Genomic DNA, 17,500 nt, shown 5'->3' with positions numbered 1-17,500 from the left:
GCCAGGTTAGTAAAGGCATTGCTTTGTGAGCTTGATCTGGAAGGAAGAAGATCGAAACTGATGAAGATATGGACAATGGGTCTGGCTGAGAGAAAGTTTGTTCTCATGAGAATATGTGACTGTGTGTGTGATGGAGGTAATGAGCATTGTTTCCATGAAGATAAATGGTGACCTTATTCTAAGATCTTATTGCTGCTTTTGCACAATTCCTTTGTGCTGATGTAATTCTGGGGAAATCCCTTTAGTCTCTCCATTCAGCCCAGTTTTGCACATGACTTCCTTTAAGCCAGAAGACCTGAACAGAGCCTGCACACACACACACACACACACACACACACACACACACACACACACACACACACACACACACACACACACACACACACACACACACACACAGTGAGATGAGGCAATCCAGAGAAAGCATTCTGAAAGGTTCCAGCTGTGCTCTTTGTCTTGCTCTGTCAAGAAGAATGACCTTTAAAAGTATCACAGTAATGAATTTCTCTCTCTACAAGATGAAATCTCCTTGACAAGTTCACATGCTTGCATACTCTCTGTTGTTTTGTACTTGCTTTTGCGCACGAGTGCTCATGTATTGCAGCTGGCACTATTAATATCTCACAACTTTACACAACTTTACAAATAAGATATTTGGAAGATACATACAGTATGTGATGTGGTAATTGAGCAAATGTCCACAATTTGCGTACTGACAGCATTCGATTCAGTACCAAATGAATTTGATTCAGTTCCTTCTGCATTTGACTCAGAACCTAATGCTTTTAACTCAGTACCAACTTAACTGGATTAAGTAACTATTGCATTTGACTCAGTACCCACTACATTGGATTTATTAACTACTGCATTTGACTCAGTACCTACTGCATTTGACTCAGTACCTACTGCATTTGACTCAGTACCCACTACATTGGATTTATTAACTACTGCATTTGATTCAGTACCTACTGCATTTGACTCAGTACCTACTACATTTGACTCAGCACCCACTACATTGGAATTATTAACTACTGCATTTAACTCAGTACCTACTGCATTTGACTCAGTACCTACTGCATTTGACTCAGTACCCACTACATTGGATTTATTAGCTACTGCATTTGACTCAGTACCTACAGTACTACATTTGACTCAGTACCCACTACATTGGATTTATTAACTACTGCATTTGGCTCAGTACCTACTGCATTTGACCCAGTGCCCACTACATTGGATTTATTACCTACTGCATTTGACTCAGTACCTACTGCATTTGACTCAGTACCCACTACATTTGACTCAGTACCCACTACATTGGATTTATTAACTACTGCATTTAACTCAGTACCTACTGCATTTGACTCAGTGCCCACTACATTGGATTTATTAGCTACTGCATTTGACTCAGTACCTACTGCATTTGACTCAGTACCCACTACATTGGATTTATTACCTACTGAATTTGACTCAGTATCTACAGCATTTAATTCAGTACCTATTGCGTTCGATTCAGTGCCCACTGCATTGGATTCAGTAACCGCTGCACTTAACATAGTATCTACAGCTTTCTATTCAGTACCTGCCGCATTTGATTCAGTACCTATTTGCATTTTGCAACAAACTGAACCCCATGATGATGTATTGTTGAAATGGCTGATCTCTCTCTTTCGCTCTCTCTCCTAAATACCTTTTTCAATCTGTCATTTTTTGCTCTCTCTGGACAGCTGGTCACTCTATCGCACGGCAGTCAAGGATACCAAACAAATAATACAGCTGAATGACTGCTGCTGCCAGTAAATTAGTCACTGACATCTCAGACGTATGCATGAATGCTCACACACACACACACACACACACACACACACACACACACACACACACACACACACACACACACACACACACACACACACACACACAAACTCCCATATAAAACACACCAAAGACATTAACTGCCACTGAGGATTACTTCAGTGCCTACATCACTGGCACTTCGAAAAGCAATGCAAGAAGCCACCGTGCAGCCCAGGAGCAAACCACAACCAAGTTTCAAGATGAATCTACTCAAAACCCACGAGAGTAATGCCATCGTGTTAAGGGTTGTGTAGAAAAGGTTACACAGAGCTGTTTCAAATATGTAGCGGAGAAATGCCACAGTTTTCTGTAGCTGGATGTGGCGGGATGATGTAACTCTCTTCCCTGTTATTCGCAGCATCACTAGCCAATCATGGACACTTCTGAGGTCATGTATGGAGAAGATGGTCAACTTCTGTGTGTGTCTTATATTTGATATCTCTTTCGAATGACATACATACAGTGAATATTACAGATTTTGCAGTATATACGGTACTGTATATATGTATGGTTTTATCTACCATTCAATTTTTAGAGAGAAGATAGCTGAAAGTTTTACCAATTCAACTGAAATCATTGAGCCATTAAGCCTATTTATTTATTTGTTTGTTTGTTCGTTTGTTTGTTTGTTTAATGGAATGTCTTTTGGATGATTTTGACATTTAGCCCTTGTCTTAGGATGTGCTGCGTTTGTAGTATTTATCATCAATATACTGAATTGTATATTGGACTGAATTAAAATGTATTGAAAAAGGAGGAAGGGAGGCACGGTGGCTTAGTGGTTAGCAAGTCTGCCTCACACCTCCAGGGTTGGGGGTTCGATTCCCGCCTCCACCTTGTGTGTGTGGAGTTTGCATGTTCTCCCCATGCCTCGGGGGTTTCCTCCGGGTACTCCGGTTTCCTCCCCCGGTCCAAAGACGTGCATGGTAGGTTGATTGGCATCTCTGGAAAATTGTCTGTAGTGTGTGAGTGTGTGAGTGAATGAGAGTGTGTGTGTGCCCTGTGATGGGTTGGCACTCCGTCCAGGGTGTATCCTGCCTCGATGCCCGAAGACGCCTGAGATAGGCACAGGCTCCGCGTGACCCGAGAAGTTCGGATAAGCGGTAGAAAATGAATGAATGAATGAATGAATGAATGAATGAAAACAAGATTCCCTCAGGAATGTGGATTTTTCGAGAGAGACTGACTCCTGACTCATGTGCTGACTCTGATGTCTGTGTTCTCCAAAGCAGTCTATATGAATGACCTTGTGCTCAGCTTGGAACTACTACCACACACACACACACACGACCTAATTGCCTCCATTAAGGCCACTTGATATGTTAATTCGCGACGAGGTTATTTGCATGATTGCACTCCGTTTGCTGGATTTAGCCTAACAAGGTGGCGGCGAATTCGTGTCCTATTTAAATGTGTCCCAGACTGTTGATTCTGGAGGCGAAAAAAAAAAAGTTTTGTTTTGTATGTTACATATTCAAGACACGCCGTGCGACAAGTTTAGCAGAAAAGCGTCTCAAGCTTTGAAGGGAAATAATTGGGCTTTTTCTCAGAATCCTATCCAAGTTTCACTTTAATTGTTATTTTGTGGAGGTGTTGAGCTTCTCGTCAGCGCTGACTGGTTAAAACAAAACCACTGTGTTGCTCTAAAAGCCTCAGTTGTGGTCGTCAGTTTGAAGCCTGCGTGTATGAAAGCATGGCGCGTTTCTCGGCTAGTGCGTTTGTTGCATTATTAACACCTCTTTTATTTGCCCAAATAATCTTTATTTTTGAGAGGGTTCAAATAATATTAACCTTAAAAACACCTGATCGAATGTTAATGAACATTAACTTTTCTTTATTCATTTTAATAATTTTCCTATTTTTTTTGGTCACACATTAAAATAGGAACTGGATTATTTTATTTAAATATAAATCTAATGAATGAATGAATTTCTTTTAAATATCTAAAATGATGATTTATTTTTATATTAACAATGTATTATTTTTAAGTCCAAATTTATTATGAGGGGGGGAAAAAACGCTTTAATCGACCTATTCAGCATCCAGGGTTAGGAACTCGAGAACCTTGTTAGGAATTTGATCTTATCTTTTCATTCATTTTCTACCGCTTATCCGAACTTCTCGGGTCACGGGGAGCCTGTGCCTATCTCAGGCGTCATCGGGCATCGAGGCAGGATACACCCTGGATGGAGTGCCATCCCATCACAGGGCACACACACACACACACTCTCATTCACTCACACACTCACACACTACGGACAATTTTCCAGAGATGCCAATCAACCTACCATGCATGTCTTTGGACCGGGGGGAGGAAAACCGGAGTACCCGGAGGAAACCCCCGAGGCACGGGGAGAACATGCAAAACTCCACACACACAAGGCGGAGGTGGGAATCGAACCCCCGACCCTGGAGGTGTGAGGCGAACGTGCTAACTACTTGGCTTGTTGATGAGAGGGGTCTTAAGAGAACGTTACAGCTGACCGAAAGTAACAGTAACTCAATAGATAATTATCCAGTAACTCTCTACATCTGTGGTGAAGAGAAAAGCATCTCAGAAGGAGCAAATCAACACAGAAGCATTAACGACAGAAGAAGTTCATGTGAACTAATAACAGGAATCTGAGTGCATAAGTTCATTGCAAGTTGCAGCCTAGCCTTGTTTAATAATTATTATTGTTTAATTGTTGTGTGTAGGTCGGGTTTTTTGGACCGAGGTCAAATACTGTATATGGAATTGTGTGTCTGTTTTATTTGACATTTAACGGACAGACAGCAGCTAAAAGCTTACATGAAATCTCATGATCTCGGAGCATAAAGGCTGCTGACTCTGGTGTGGAAACACAGACTCATTGTTGTAGAAAATTCGCCTATCGTATAGGAAGTGGAAATACTGGTCCTGCTGCTGTTGCATAGACATGCCACAGTTCCATATCAGCACTGTTTCTATTTTTAATCCTTATAAAGCAACCAGTTTCCAGGTGGGACTCTGTGGGACATGCTGGAGTCACTGTACTGTATGAGGGAGTTCCTCAAATCAAAGTTGGTGTTTCAGAGCATTTTGTATTGTTATAGATTTCAGTACGATACTTTATCTGAAAACATTCCGGAGATTTTCTTTTGGAGTATTAAATTTGTACCTCATCACTTCCTGGTTAAATGTCATATGCAACACTGAATTTAGAAACCCTGAAACTCTAATTACTTACAGAACTGTGCAAAGAAATGCTAAACACAAAAGTTTGTCAAAAAAAATCAGTACCGTACCTTCACTTTTCCTGGAGGGGTTGTATTTATTTATGCTGATGTTTTTTTATGTTAAAGTGTATCAGATTAATTCATGAAAAAGATGGTAGATGGAGAGATGAGTGTGGGGAAGGCTGGAGGGATGAATGGCTGGATGGAGGGAGGGAGGGAGGGAGAGATGGATGGATAAATGGAGGGATAGGTGGATGGGTGGTTGAATGCATGGAAAGATGAATGGGAGTCGGGGTGGATTGAGGGATAGCTGGATGGATAGGTGGAGGGAATGTTGGATGGACTGTTGGTGGGATGGATGGAGGGATAGCTGGATGAATGGGTGGAGGGATAGATTGGTAGAGAGCTGGATGGCTGGCTAGTTGAATGGGTGGAGAGATGGATGGATGGATGGATGGATGGATGGATGGATGGATGGAAGGATCTATAAGTGGAGGGATGGCTGAATGGATGGGTGGAGTGGTGGATGGATGGCTGGTTGAATGAGTAGAGAGATGGATGGAGGGATGGCTGTACGGATGGATAGGTGGTGGGATGGCAGAATGGATGGGTGGCGTTATGTATATAGGCATTAATGCATGCTGAGTATTGTTTATTTGGTGCTGACACTGTGTGTGTATGTGTGTGTGTGTGTGTGTGTGTGTGTGTGTGTGTGTGTGTGTGTGTGTTACAGACGACGAGGAAGCTCTTAACTCTATCATGAAGGACCTGGCAGCCCTGCGCTTCTGTTACCCGCTCAGCAGCAGCAGCAGCAGCAGCAGCCACAAATCCAAGAGCAGGACGTCGAGCTACAGACAGGTAACCTGTCATTACCTGATGTGTCCACTTACACTACACACTACACACTACACACTACTACTGTACCATCTAGTGTATAAACTTTAGAAGGGTCATATTGTCTAAAATAGTTACTAACGGATGGTTTTTCTTACTAAATAAGGTGTTTCTTAGTCGGTGACACGTGACATCAAACGCACGTAATGTGATGCCGCTAGCTTTAGCAGAACTAGCAAAAAATAAACCGCACAACATACGCGGGCTTAAATGTAAAAGACATTTGTGAGACGATTTGTAATATTTTCTCACGTCCGGTGTCGGCACCTGGTAGCTTCGCCCATCCTCTGATGTGTAAGCTAAGCTTCTTCTTCTAATTTTCAGCGTGAGCTCAGCTTTTATCTGTTGTATATGTTTTAGCATCCATACAGAATAAGCTGTCCTTTACTGAGGAACTTCGTTTGGCTGGTCTTCAAGGGAGAAAACTTGCTTTTTTTTGTTTCCTTATCATTACTTTTTTTTTGTTAGCATTGCACTAATTAGCTGAATTCACAACAATATATGGAGACTAAAGAGTGTGTGTATGTGTGTGTGCGCGCACGTGTGTGTGTATGTGTGTGTTTTAAGAACCTCTCTCAAGTACTGTTTCATCACTGGTATTTTTGTTGAGCAATCTCTTCACACACAAGGCTGCAAGATAAATGGCTTGCAAAAACTTGCACACACACACACACACACACACACACACACACACACACACGCTCGCACTCTTTGCAGTCCCGCAGCGACACAAAGGAATAAAGCAGCATAAATGAGGAAAAAGCTGAAAGTGGTGCTGAGCAGAGCAGCATTTCCACACGACTCCAGCACCTTCACAACATCAGACAGGTCAGCCGGGCATAGAAAACTCCTCTTAACTGCCTTAAATGGAGAAGTCTGTTCCGTGTGAGTGTGACAATACGAACAACACGGATGACACATGCACCGAGTAACATTACCTCAGCGTCTACTTCCTCAGTCAAGAGCAACGAGTCGAATGAACTGCAGCACGGAGACGAGAGACGATACACCGTTTAGGAAATGAAAAGGAACATAACCATTTCTCTGATGTTAGAGAGTGTTAGAGTGCAGGAAATGTTATTATTATTTAGGTCTAGAGTAGAAATAAATAAAAAAAAGCAAAACTCTAACTTCTTCAACGCATCCATTTGTTCTGCTTTCACCACAGAAAGGTTTCATTTGTCTCGAATCAAGCTGTGTTTTTTTTTTTTATCCATTTATAGTTACTCTACGAGCATGTGAGTCAGAACTACGGTCGATTCATCACCTTATGATTTATTAATAATAGAGAATTCTGATGTAGTTTATCATAGCAGGATCACTTTATGGGGTTAGACTTATGGGGTTGAGCTTTAGATTTTAGCCATTAAATCGTCCTCAGAAAATGGTGTCATAAAAAAGAGGAAATTGTCACTGATGTTGATCGTGTTGGTCGAGGCACGGTCTCCAATAGACCCTGCCTCGACCAACACAATATTAGGAAGATGGTCAAAATGTTATGTCTCGTATATATATATGTTTACATGTTTACATATATAACACTGCACACAGCATTTGTGGGGAAGCTCAAATCATTATAACCCAAATAAGGATTCTGGGATCAGACGTCAGTGCTCAAGCTGGCCGGTCCCAGCATCCAGTACTATGTGATACTGCGTGCTGTCTGTAAGCCTTCTGTACGGCTTTTTACTCACTTCCTTAAATAGTACTCAGATATTTCTGAGTATCACTCAGTTTGTCCTGAACAGACCCTCAAAGTGTGAAACTTGGTTAAAAGCAGGAATTTATATTTGTTCAGTCAGTGTTTAGTCTTGGTTTAAACAGGGTTTTAGTCAAGGTTTAGTCAGGGTGTAGTCTTGGTTTAGTCAAGGTTTAGTCAGGGTTTAATCATGGTTTAGACAGGGTGTAGTCTTGGTTTAGTCAGGGTGTAGTCTTGGTTTAAACAGGGTCTAGTCTAGGTTTAGTCAGGGTTTAGCCAGGGTCTAATCTTGGTTTAGTCAGGATTAGTTTTGGTTTAGTCAGGGTTTAGTCTTGGTTTAGTCAGGGTGTAGTCTAGGTTTAGTCAGGGTGTAGTCTTGGTTTAGTCTGAGTTTAGTCTGGGTTTACTCTGGATTTAGTCTTGGATTAGTCAGGGTTTAGTCAGAGATTAGTCTTGGATTAGATTGACAATAACTCGGGATTAAGAGCTATGCTAAGAGCTTGTTTTATTATAACAGTTAAAAATCATTTACTGTTTACTTCTTTTTCTCATTCTCTGTTTTTTTGTTGTTGTTTTCAGGATTTGCGCGTAAAGCTGGAGCATGAGCGGGAGAAACGGTGAGTCAGAGCCCATTTGTTTCTTTCCACACATCCTCACCAGGCAGGCACTGGCTTTTCCGGACTACAGGGGGGAATATGAGGGGGGAAAAACTGAAGTTGGGCCAAAATAAATGTTCCTAGAGCGCTTTTGACATTTAGCTTTTTCTTTATGTTTTTACCAAACCAGCCCAGTTTAGGGGAAGACGGAGCCAATATTTGAGCTCAGTGACACATCCCAGATTAATACACACAGGCCTGTAGTTCGCCCACACACAGCCGGTCTCACTTTCTCCCATTCGAGAAAAGATGCCAAGCACACAAACTGCACTCTACAGAAAAGTAAAAAAATCCCCCCGGGGCTCATGTTGTAATAAAGCCACATCATACACCAAAGTTTGGACAAATTTGTGTCTCGAAATAAACGTCCTCGATTTGAGAAAATTGGACGGTGGATCAGACGCTTTAGGATGAATGCATGCTGGGAAAATCTCTGCTGTAGTCTGAAAGATTCCCAGAAGCATGAGCTTTCTCTCTGTTGGAGCCTTTGAGAAAACACACACACACACACACACACACACACACACACACACACACACACACACACACACACACACACGCACACTCATGCATGGTGCAGCTAACACTCTAATTGGTAAAAGTGTTTGTCTTGACGTTGATGCTCTTTTGTGGAACAGCCAATTAGAGAAAGATGAAAAATCTCCTCCGTATATATGGATTTAGGAATGGAGAGAGATCGTGCCGAATAGATGGTGCTGTCCAGAATTATTGGCACCCTTTATAGAAAAACACAGTGTAGTGCTTCTTCGTTAGTGCTTGAGATTTCAAACTCGCACTCTGACGGTTATAAGGACAGAATCTAAACCAGTGAAACCAGTCAGCTCAGACGTCATTTTTTTCCCCTTTTGTGCTGGCGTGACTAGGCAAATGCAGCTAAGGGGTAAAAGAAGTTGTTCTCACTCATAATCCTTCAGTTCTTCCTACAGAATTGTTGACGAGTGATGCTCATCGGTGTAGTTAGGCTCTGCCTCGCTAAAGTCTGGCCTGAGTATCGAACCAAGAAACTAGAATCTAGGAATCTAAGAATCCAGGAAACTCTTTAGCTCCAAAAGTATTGGCACATTTAGAAAATATATCAGATGTCTTCGCTTTTGCATGGAGCACCTCTCTATACACAGGTACAGTAATAGAAGGAAATGTAACAGGAGACGGTAAAAAGTAGAGAATGTAAAAAAGAAAAGCAGAAGAAAAAATGTAAATAGATAAAGAATAAAGACCAAAAAACAATACAAAAACGTGGGAAAGATTGGTGACAGAAAATAAATCTGCCTTTCCAGCATACTTTAGCCTAACACTTGGCATTGTGGAGGGCTTAGTCAGTGTTCTGGAAAGATCCACTGTTTAAGACGTTACTGTGACAATAGCACTCTGTTATCCAGGCTAACCTCATCAATAGACTCTGCTGGTGTCAGCTCTGCAATCCAAGTGCCCTAATTGGAGCCACTCGAAGGTTTTTCTTTCCTCCGTAAGCGACAGGAGCACTGGGACAGGAAAGAGGCGAGCGCCCTCTCCTTGCCAGCTTCTGCTTATCTAAACGCATCGAGGAAGGAAAGCCATCTTGTTCCGTATATCCTCTCGTCTCTCTCCGTGCCATATTTTCCCCAGTGCTCTGTTTCCGGTCGCAACTTCTGCTCTGTCTTTTTCTGGACTTCAGAAAGATTCGTTTGTATCACATTAATAACCTCACAAGAAGCAGAAGTGCAGAGACTAAAATCTAAGAAAAACTTCACCGGACATCTACCAGGGCAGTGATTACCCAGAATTCCTCTCGTCCCTGAGTGCAATACACAGCCATTAAGGTGGAGATCAAGAAACATTTCATGATCTCTGAGTTGCGATCAGTAAACAGTGGCTAATTTGGCTGCAAAGTTTTGAGGGACATCCCATGTGGGAGGTTTGGGGTTATTTAAAAAGCAGCAGATAGCAGGAGATGCTGAAGGATTGTGGGATATGTTGAACAAAGCAGAGATGAACATTAATGGTGCACAGGAAACCTGCTGCTGCCAAAACTGCTTGGCTGCTTTTTTCTTCCTTTCAGGAAGTTCTATCTGCCTTTGTGTGAGCTCTGATGTGAGGAACGCTGGTGTTGAAACAGAGCTCCGTTCCAAACGGTTGTGCCAAATGCACTTACAATTGTTTTACATTTATGTTTTTATCTGAAGTAGCAAATAAGTGAGGCAGAATCCAGTGCAAGAATAGAGCTGAGCGGTTAGAGGTCAAAGGACTTGCTGGCTGTGTTGGGATTTGAACTCATGGTATTCTGGCTACTTAGAGCAGGACTTTAACTGCTGAGCAAACACTTCTCTAATGGAGGATCTCAGCTTTGACCTTGAGCGTGAAGCTTTTTTTTGTCACATGTACATTACAGCACAATGAAATTCTTTCTTCCTATATCACAACTTTGGATGTTGGGGACAGAGCTCAGGGTCAGCCATGATACATCACCCCTGGGTTAAAGGCCTTGCTCAAGGGCACAACAGGGGCAGCTTGGCAGTGATGAACCTGATCTTCCGATCAACAACCCAGGGCCTTAACCGCTCGACCCACCACTTCCCTTAAGATTTGTTACACCACTGTGCCATTTCATTCTCAAATCTGATTGGTCAGAAGATCTTCACCCGCAAGGATTAATAACATTAGTGCACTTTGGTAACAGCTAGTTCATGTGATATGATAGCTATATGACAAAGCTTTCAGGAAGGAGTCTCCAGTGTCAGTAAGAGTCACAGGAAAAGCTGAAAACACTAAACGCTGAAAAACAAAAAAACAGTTCCCATTTCTTGGTAACTTGACAAGCTTTGCTTTTTTATTAACTTTAAGAGAAAGAAACAGGGAGACCGGTGCCTCTTTTATACACTCTTTATACACAACATTAAATGTAATAACTATAAAGGAATTAAATGACGAGTCTTTCTAAACAGGTCTAAAGGAAAATAGGCATATTTGGTTCTGCTGCATGTCAGGTCCCGTGGTTCTTTATCTTTAAATTGATATATAATGATTCGACACTCGCACCAGGTGACTTTACTCCTGAGTATTATTTGTTTTTCAGTCTGAGCCTAATTGAGATCATTTTAATTTTCGATTGGTCTCTTTTTTGAAACATTAACAGAATGTTTAGGGATTTTTTTAAATTTTATTTATTTATTTGTTTGTTTGTTTGTTTGTTTGATTGATATATCTTTTTTTCTGTGAGTTTTATTTAAACTTAACTTAACTTATGTGTAATGGTTAAATTATTCCAGTAGTTTAAGTGTCTGTTAAATTTTACATTATATTTACTGTTGTGAACTAATAATCATTAAAAAAAAATGTTAAAAATTGTAAGCCTTGATAAATTGTTATTGGAAAATAAATGACTTCGTTTAGGAAAGAGTAACGTCGCTTCGCGTCGAGACTCATCTCGCCACCGTGGTGCCGATTATTTCCCTTTAATCGTGCATTAGTACTGTTTAAATCCATAAATATCGATTTAATACATGAATATTTTCCTTACGTGACATAAAACTATAACTATATACATAAAGACTATAGACTATAAACTCTAACCGCAAAATACATGTGTGGCATAGTATTAGTAGTAGTCCATGGTTATTATTATTATGTGTAAGTACTCTGACAACAGTAGGTTTACTTCAGTTTAGTTTGATCTGTGTTTTATCTGTTTCTTCTTGGTCTCCTTTAGGATTATTCTCTTCCAGAGGCCGCTGAAGTTCAGAGAGCTTCTGCAGAAAGTCACAGAGGCTTTTGGTCAGCATATGGACCTTTACTACACTGACAGAGAGGTAAAAAAAAAACAAACAAACAAACAACCAAACAAAACACTTGAGTGAATACAAACGCTTAGCACTTAGTGTGTATAAGTTTCTTTTATATTATTAGCACACATTAAAGGAAAAATAAATCTAATTTACTTTAATATAAGACAGTTTAGCTGAACTAAACCATGTCAGTTGCTTCAGTTAATCCACAATGCTAACACTACTAGCTTTTTGCTGGTTAGCTTACATAGCTGTAGCTACATGCTCAAGTTAGCATCAGGAGCGGTCACTTTTTAGCTAATTATTTCTCACAGATGTCTGCTCAAGTCTGTGACTTTAGTACTTGAAGCAAAAAAAGAAATGTAAGTTTTGAACTTTCTGACAGGACATGGTGTGTTTAAGCTTGTTATTCTTGCTATAAATTCATCAGTAGCAGTGACTACATTAGCTCTAGATCTAATTAAGCATTGAGCATGCTCATTTCTGCTAAATGCTAACACATTAATGCTGTCTAATCCATGAGATAGTGTAGAGTGCACTGATGGAGTTAGTTTTGTGGAAGTTAGTTTTGTGTATGTTTTGTAATGCTAGTTTGTGGTTTGGAATATTTAACTAACAAACAGTTTGAGTTTCACAGAACGAACTTGTTTTTTAAGTTAAACGATCAAATCCAAACAGATTACTGAATTAATGGAATGTAAACAATTGGCTTGTTTATCACAGAAGTGTGTGTGTGTGTGTGTGTGTGTGTGTGTGTGTGTGTGTGTGTGTGTGTGTGTGTGTGTGTGTGTGTGTGTGTTTACAGACACTTGTAGCTCTAAAATGTCAGGAGGATTTGGACCGAGCCGTATCGTGTTTGAGCTCCGGCTCTGGAGCAAAGAGTGTGCTGAGAGTTGTTCTGAAAACTCCTGCGAACAACCATGTGAGTTTGGACGGACACACACACACACACACACACACACACACACACACACACACACACACACACACACACAAAAAAAAAAAAAACAACCTATACCTCATCACAGATATAGGACTCTCACGCTCCACTCTCCCTGTATGTATCTCTCTCTCTCTCTCTCTCTCTCTCTCTCTCTCTCTGTATCTCTCTGTGGGTTTCTGTCTGTCTGTCTCTGTGTATATGTCTGTCTGTCTGTCTGCCTCTTTCTCTGTCTGTTTATCTTTATGTATTTCCCTCTCTCTCTCTCTCTCTCTCTCTCTCTCTCTCTCTCTCTCTCTCTCTCTCTCTCTCTCTCTCTCTCTCTAGTTCTTGCAGGTGAACAGCAGAGATAAGCAGAGTGAGATGAGGTCGTCTCGGTCTCTAGGAGACCTGAAAGGTTCTTTGCTTAAAGGATCCGAACGAGTGCGCAAACACTCCACAGGTAACACACCCACACACACGTGCGTGTGCGCGCACACACACACACACACACACACACACACAGACAGGTTTTTTCACCATCACTCAACAGGTTTATCGCCCTCAGCACACTGTAATGGAGAGATAGAAAGCACTGATTGGTCATTCACGCTGGTTTGAATCTATCAGAGTGCCGCTTTGACGTAATGCGAACGCAAATACAAGTGGATTAGTGACGAGAGATATTGCCGTATTTGACTAATCCGTGGTGCTTTGGAATATGAGGACCCGCTACAAGTTCAGTGTAATTCAGACATTGTACCTAATAACTGACTGAATGAATCATTTGTAATTGCCCTTCTAAAAAAAATAAATACCCACTCTTTTCTTTTGCAAAGGATTTTTAGCACAATTCCTGATATTCGGGATTATTATCAAATTACCCTAACGATTAATAGGCTGATTTTTTTTTTAGAGTTTCAGACACGCCTGAGTGTATTTGTGCCTCGTCTTCTAAATTTGGACCATATTTTTTTACTAGGCATTTCTAGAGTTGGAATGTGATCGGACAAGTTGGTAGAGTTTGTGTGTGTGTGTGTGTGTGTGTGTGTGTGTGTGTGTGTGGAAGGAGAGAATAAAGTAGACTTGACTAGAAGGGTAAAGTATCTTAGTGGTTAAGTTGTTGGATTACTGATTGCAAGGTTCTGAGTTTAAATCCCAGGTTCCAAGGCCCTTAAATCCAAGGCCCTTAAGCCCCAGTTGCTCACTCGTATAAAATGTAAGTCTGCGTTGGATAAGTAAATGTAAATGAAGACGTAGACAGAGGGATCAAAGCGACCTCCAACGATCAGCTCACTCCTTTTCCCCATCTTTATACACGAGTTTGAAGAAGATAAGGTTTTATGAAGAGATTTTCGAAATCTTCTTCTTCACTTTTCCATCTCTATTTTTTTCTCCTTATCTTTCATCTTATCCATCATTACACCTGACAAAAAGAGCAACAGAAGCCGTATGTGATCCTGAAGACCGTATCCTTCTCTCAGAGGCGAATGGTTTTATAGCCTGTCAGAAATCTCCAGGTGATGAACATCGATGAACCTTCTCATGGACAGGTTTTAGCTCAGGGACACGAACACTGCTTCGTTTACAGGAGCCTCAGTGTGGAGAAACTGGACTAAAATCAGAGGGATCATGGTTGATTGTTGTCCTGAAGTGGTTTATTTTCTGGTGGACAGTCTTGGACAGTGTTTGTGCTGTAATTGGGGTGAAAGGTGACACCGTTTTAAACACGTATGACTAATTTGTTCCATTTCTGCACTCCTTAACAGTTGCTCTCAATGAAAACATGTCCCCCGTGACCCTTTTTCATTTCCCTTTCTGTCTCCTTGCCCTCGTCTGCTCTCATCCTGTCGTCTCGGTGTTCCGGTGTCTGCCTCTTTATCTCGTTATCTCTGTCTGAAGCAAGCCTCGTTCCACCTCTTCACCTCCTTTTTTCTCTCTCACTGGACTCAATGTTAGTTCATCACTACTTTCTTATTATTAAGCTCTTACATGTAGAATGATGACATCATCTCTATTCACTCTTTCCTCTTTCTCTCTCTCTCTCTCTCTCTCTCTCTCTCTCTCTCTCTCTCTCTCACACACACACACACACACACACACACACACACACACACACACACACACACACACACACTGCTTGGTCTTTATATATTATATGCTGTTTTTATCTTTGATCTCCCCCCCATTTTTTCTTTCTTTCTTTCTTTCTTTCTTTCTTTCTTTCTTTCTTTCTTTCTTTCTTTCTTTCTTTCTTTCTTTCTTTCTTTCAGCTCTACTTATTCCTTAAGCTGATATTTCAGACCTTTTCTTGTTCCTTTCTGACGTGTTGCTTTGTCTCAGGTCAGAGCCCTCTGCTGCTCATGAGGTGAATTACACTTCCAATAAAACTATAAATACAAGTAGAACTGAATCGACCAGCGTACAATTTCACCCCTAATCTGCCTTAATGCGACTTAAGGCTTTGTACGGCTTTTATTTCTGGCCCGGAAAAATGTAAAAAAGCCAGATCTGTTCCATGAAATTCCAGTCAGACACACAGTTTACATTTATCTCAGAATTGTTGCGAAGAAATCTTTGATCCACTTTTAAACATTACACACTGCACCTTTAAAATTTTTTTTGTGTAAATCTTTAATGTCATGCTCATAAACAAACCTATTCGTTGGAACGTAGCTAAGGACGTTCTGTATCGTGTTCTCTAGGCTCTCTGCACACAGGGAGGAGTTCCCCACCGCCGGGCAGCGTGCCCGAGGAGCAGCAGCAGATTGCACGTCAGGGCTCCTACACCAGCATCCACAGCGAGGGAGAGTTCATCCCCGAGACGCCGGGTCCCAACGTAAGCACCTGGATTAAAGCACACATCTGCTGCTGTTCACTTCGACAGAGCGATATTCTGATTATTCAAGCTCTCGAGTTCTCCAGCGCTGTTCGAGAACCTGCAAAGGAGCCGTATTTATAAATGGTGGAGTCACTGGAGACAGGAATGGATGACAGAATGTTTTGGTAGAAACCTGCATAATCTGTTGCATGTGTTTAATTCATGAAGCTCTGTTTCCTGCAGGTCATGGACCCTTTTGGAAGTGCGGAGGGTTCGCTCTCCAGCAGCTGCCAGTCCCTGGACCAAGCTCTGGACAGGTGAGAAGAAGCTTCTGTGTGTGTGTGTGTGTGTGTGTGTGTGTGTGTGTGTGTGTGTGTGTGTGTGTGTGTGTGTGTGTGTGTGTGTGTGTGTGTGTGTGTTTGTGTCTGCGTGTGTGTGTGTGTTTGTGTCTGCGTGCGTGTGTGTGCGAGCGTGCATATGTGTGCAGGCTCTGTGCAGAGGGAATGAATCAGGATAAGCTGCAGAGGCCGGACAGGAAGTTGCTAAAAGTTGCCGTGGTGACGGCAGCCTTATCTGAATGCCTCAGTTCCGGTGTGATCGTGTGCTGCGTCTGTTCAGAGAAAAAGAACAGGGAGAGAAAGAAAGAGAGAGAGAGAGAGAGAGAGAGAGAGAGAGAGAGAGAGAGAGAGAGAGAGACTCACAGGGAGTGGGAGAAAGTATAGAGGGAAGCGAATGTGTAAGCATTGTTACTCCTAAATGAAATGAAATCAATCCTGCAAATAGTGTAATACAGACTGAGAAACTGAGAGAGAGTGAGAGAGAGAGAGAGAGAGAGAGAGAGAGAGAGAGAGAGAGAAACGGTGCTACCTGCATAAGCCTTATCTGGCCTCTGACTTGCTGAACAATGTCAGGAAACGAGTGCATGGAAATTTCTTCCCTCTCTCTCCGTGTGTGTGTGTGTGTGTGTGTGTGTGTGTGTGTGTGTGTGTGTGTGTGTGTGTGTGTGCTATCCCGGGCCTTGTCGCGTGCACCACTGACGTCATCAGCCTGGAGGCAATAACACAGAACTGAACAATCCACACTGCAAGCTCTGACCTTCTGCTCTGACCTTTCCTTACGGTCCATTTTAAAAAGCGACCTGCGATCAGTTGAGAAAAAAAACACGTGAAACTGAGGGGCAACAATGAAGTCAGGGCAAATAGCAGTGAGAAATAAATACATCTAGAAATCGAACTCTTCACAGCCGAAGCGTTTAATACAGATCGCCTTTAAGACAGCGGGGAAGCACTTACGTTTATTCTCGTGATCTGGGAGCATTAATAAGAGGATTAAAACCTCAGACAGAAGCAGACTTCAGTTAGTCAGTGACTGAGGCAGTGTAACGTTTTAATGAAGTTTAGGGGCAGGGAGGCTTGTGTGGGGTAGAAGTGTGGGGCAGGTCCTGCAGACTGGGTGTCAGGTGCTTGGTCGATGTCCCACAGAGGAGAAGAAACAGTCAGTGAGCCACAGGGAAGGTGAAACAGGAAGTGAGCAGGAAGTGAGCAGGTGATGTGAGCTGTGAACAACAGGACTATGATGGTGATGTGACTGTAGTTTATTATGCTTTATAAACTGCTTGTGTATCTTAGTGGGTTTTTGTCTATTCTTTTCCTTTCCACCCTCCAAGTCCCTTCTCCG

The 17,500-nt window shown here is 41.8% G+C and overlaps 1 protein-coding gene across 1 annotated transcript in view; it reads left to right on the top strand.

Annotated features, from left to right (window-relative positions):
- The window catches only part of map3k22 (mitogen-activated protein kinase kinase kinase 22), a 56,787-nt gene that overhangs the window by 17,898 nt on the left and 21,389 nt on the right, over positions 1-17,500 (top strand). Inside the window, exons 4-10 of the mRNA XM_047808458.1 lie at positions 5,786-5,910; positions 8,225-8,262; positions 12,008-12,107; positions 12,889-13,005; positions 13,351-13,465; positions 15,708-15,841; positions 16,067-16,140. Coding sequence (XP_047664414.1) covers positions 5,786-5,910; positions 8,225-8,262; positions 12,008-12,107; positions 12,889-13,005; positions 13,351-13,465; positions 15,708-15,841; positions 16,067-16,140 — 703 coding nt within the window. The remainder of the gene's footprint in view (positions 1-5,785; positions 5,911-8,224; positions 8,263-12,007; positions 12,108-12,888; positions 13,006-13,350; positions 13,466-15,707; positions 15,842-16,066; positions 16,141-17,500) is intronic.

This window comes from Tachysurus fulvidraco, chromosome 25 (genome assembly GCF_022655615.1).
Source record: "Tachysurus fulvidraco isolate hzauxx_2018 chromosome 25, HZAU_PFXX_2.0, whole genome shotgun sequence".
NCBI classification, from domain to species: domain Eukaryota; kingdom Metazoa; phylum Chordata; class Actinopteri; order Siluriformes; family Bagridae; genus Tachysurus; species Tachysurus fulvidraco.
The sequence above is the reverse complement of the archived record's forward strand: the minus strand, read 5'-3'. Positions and strand labels throughout refer to the sequence as shown.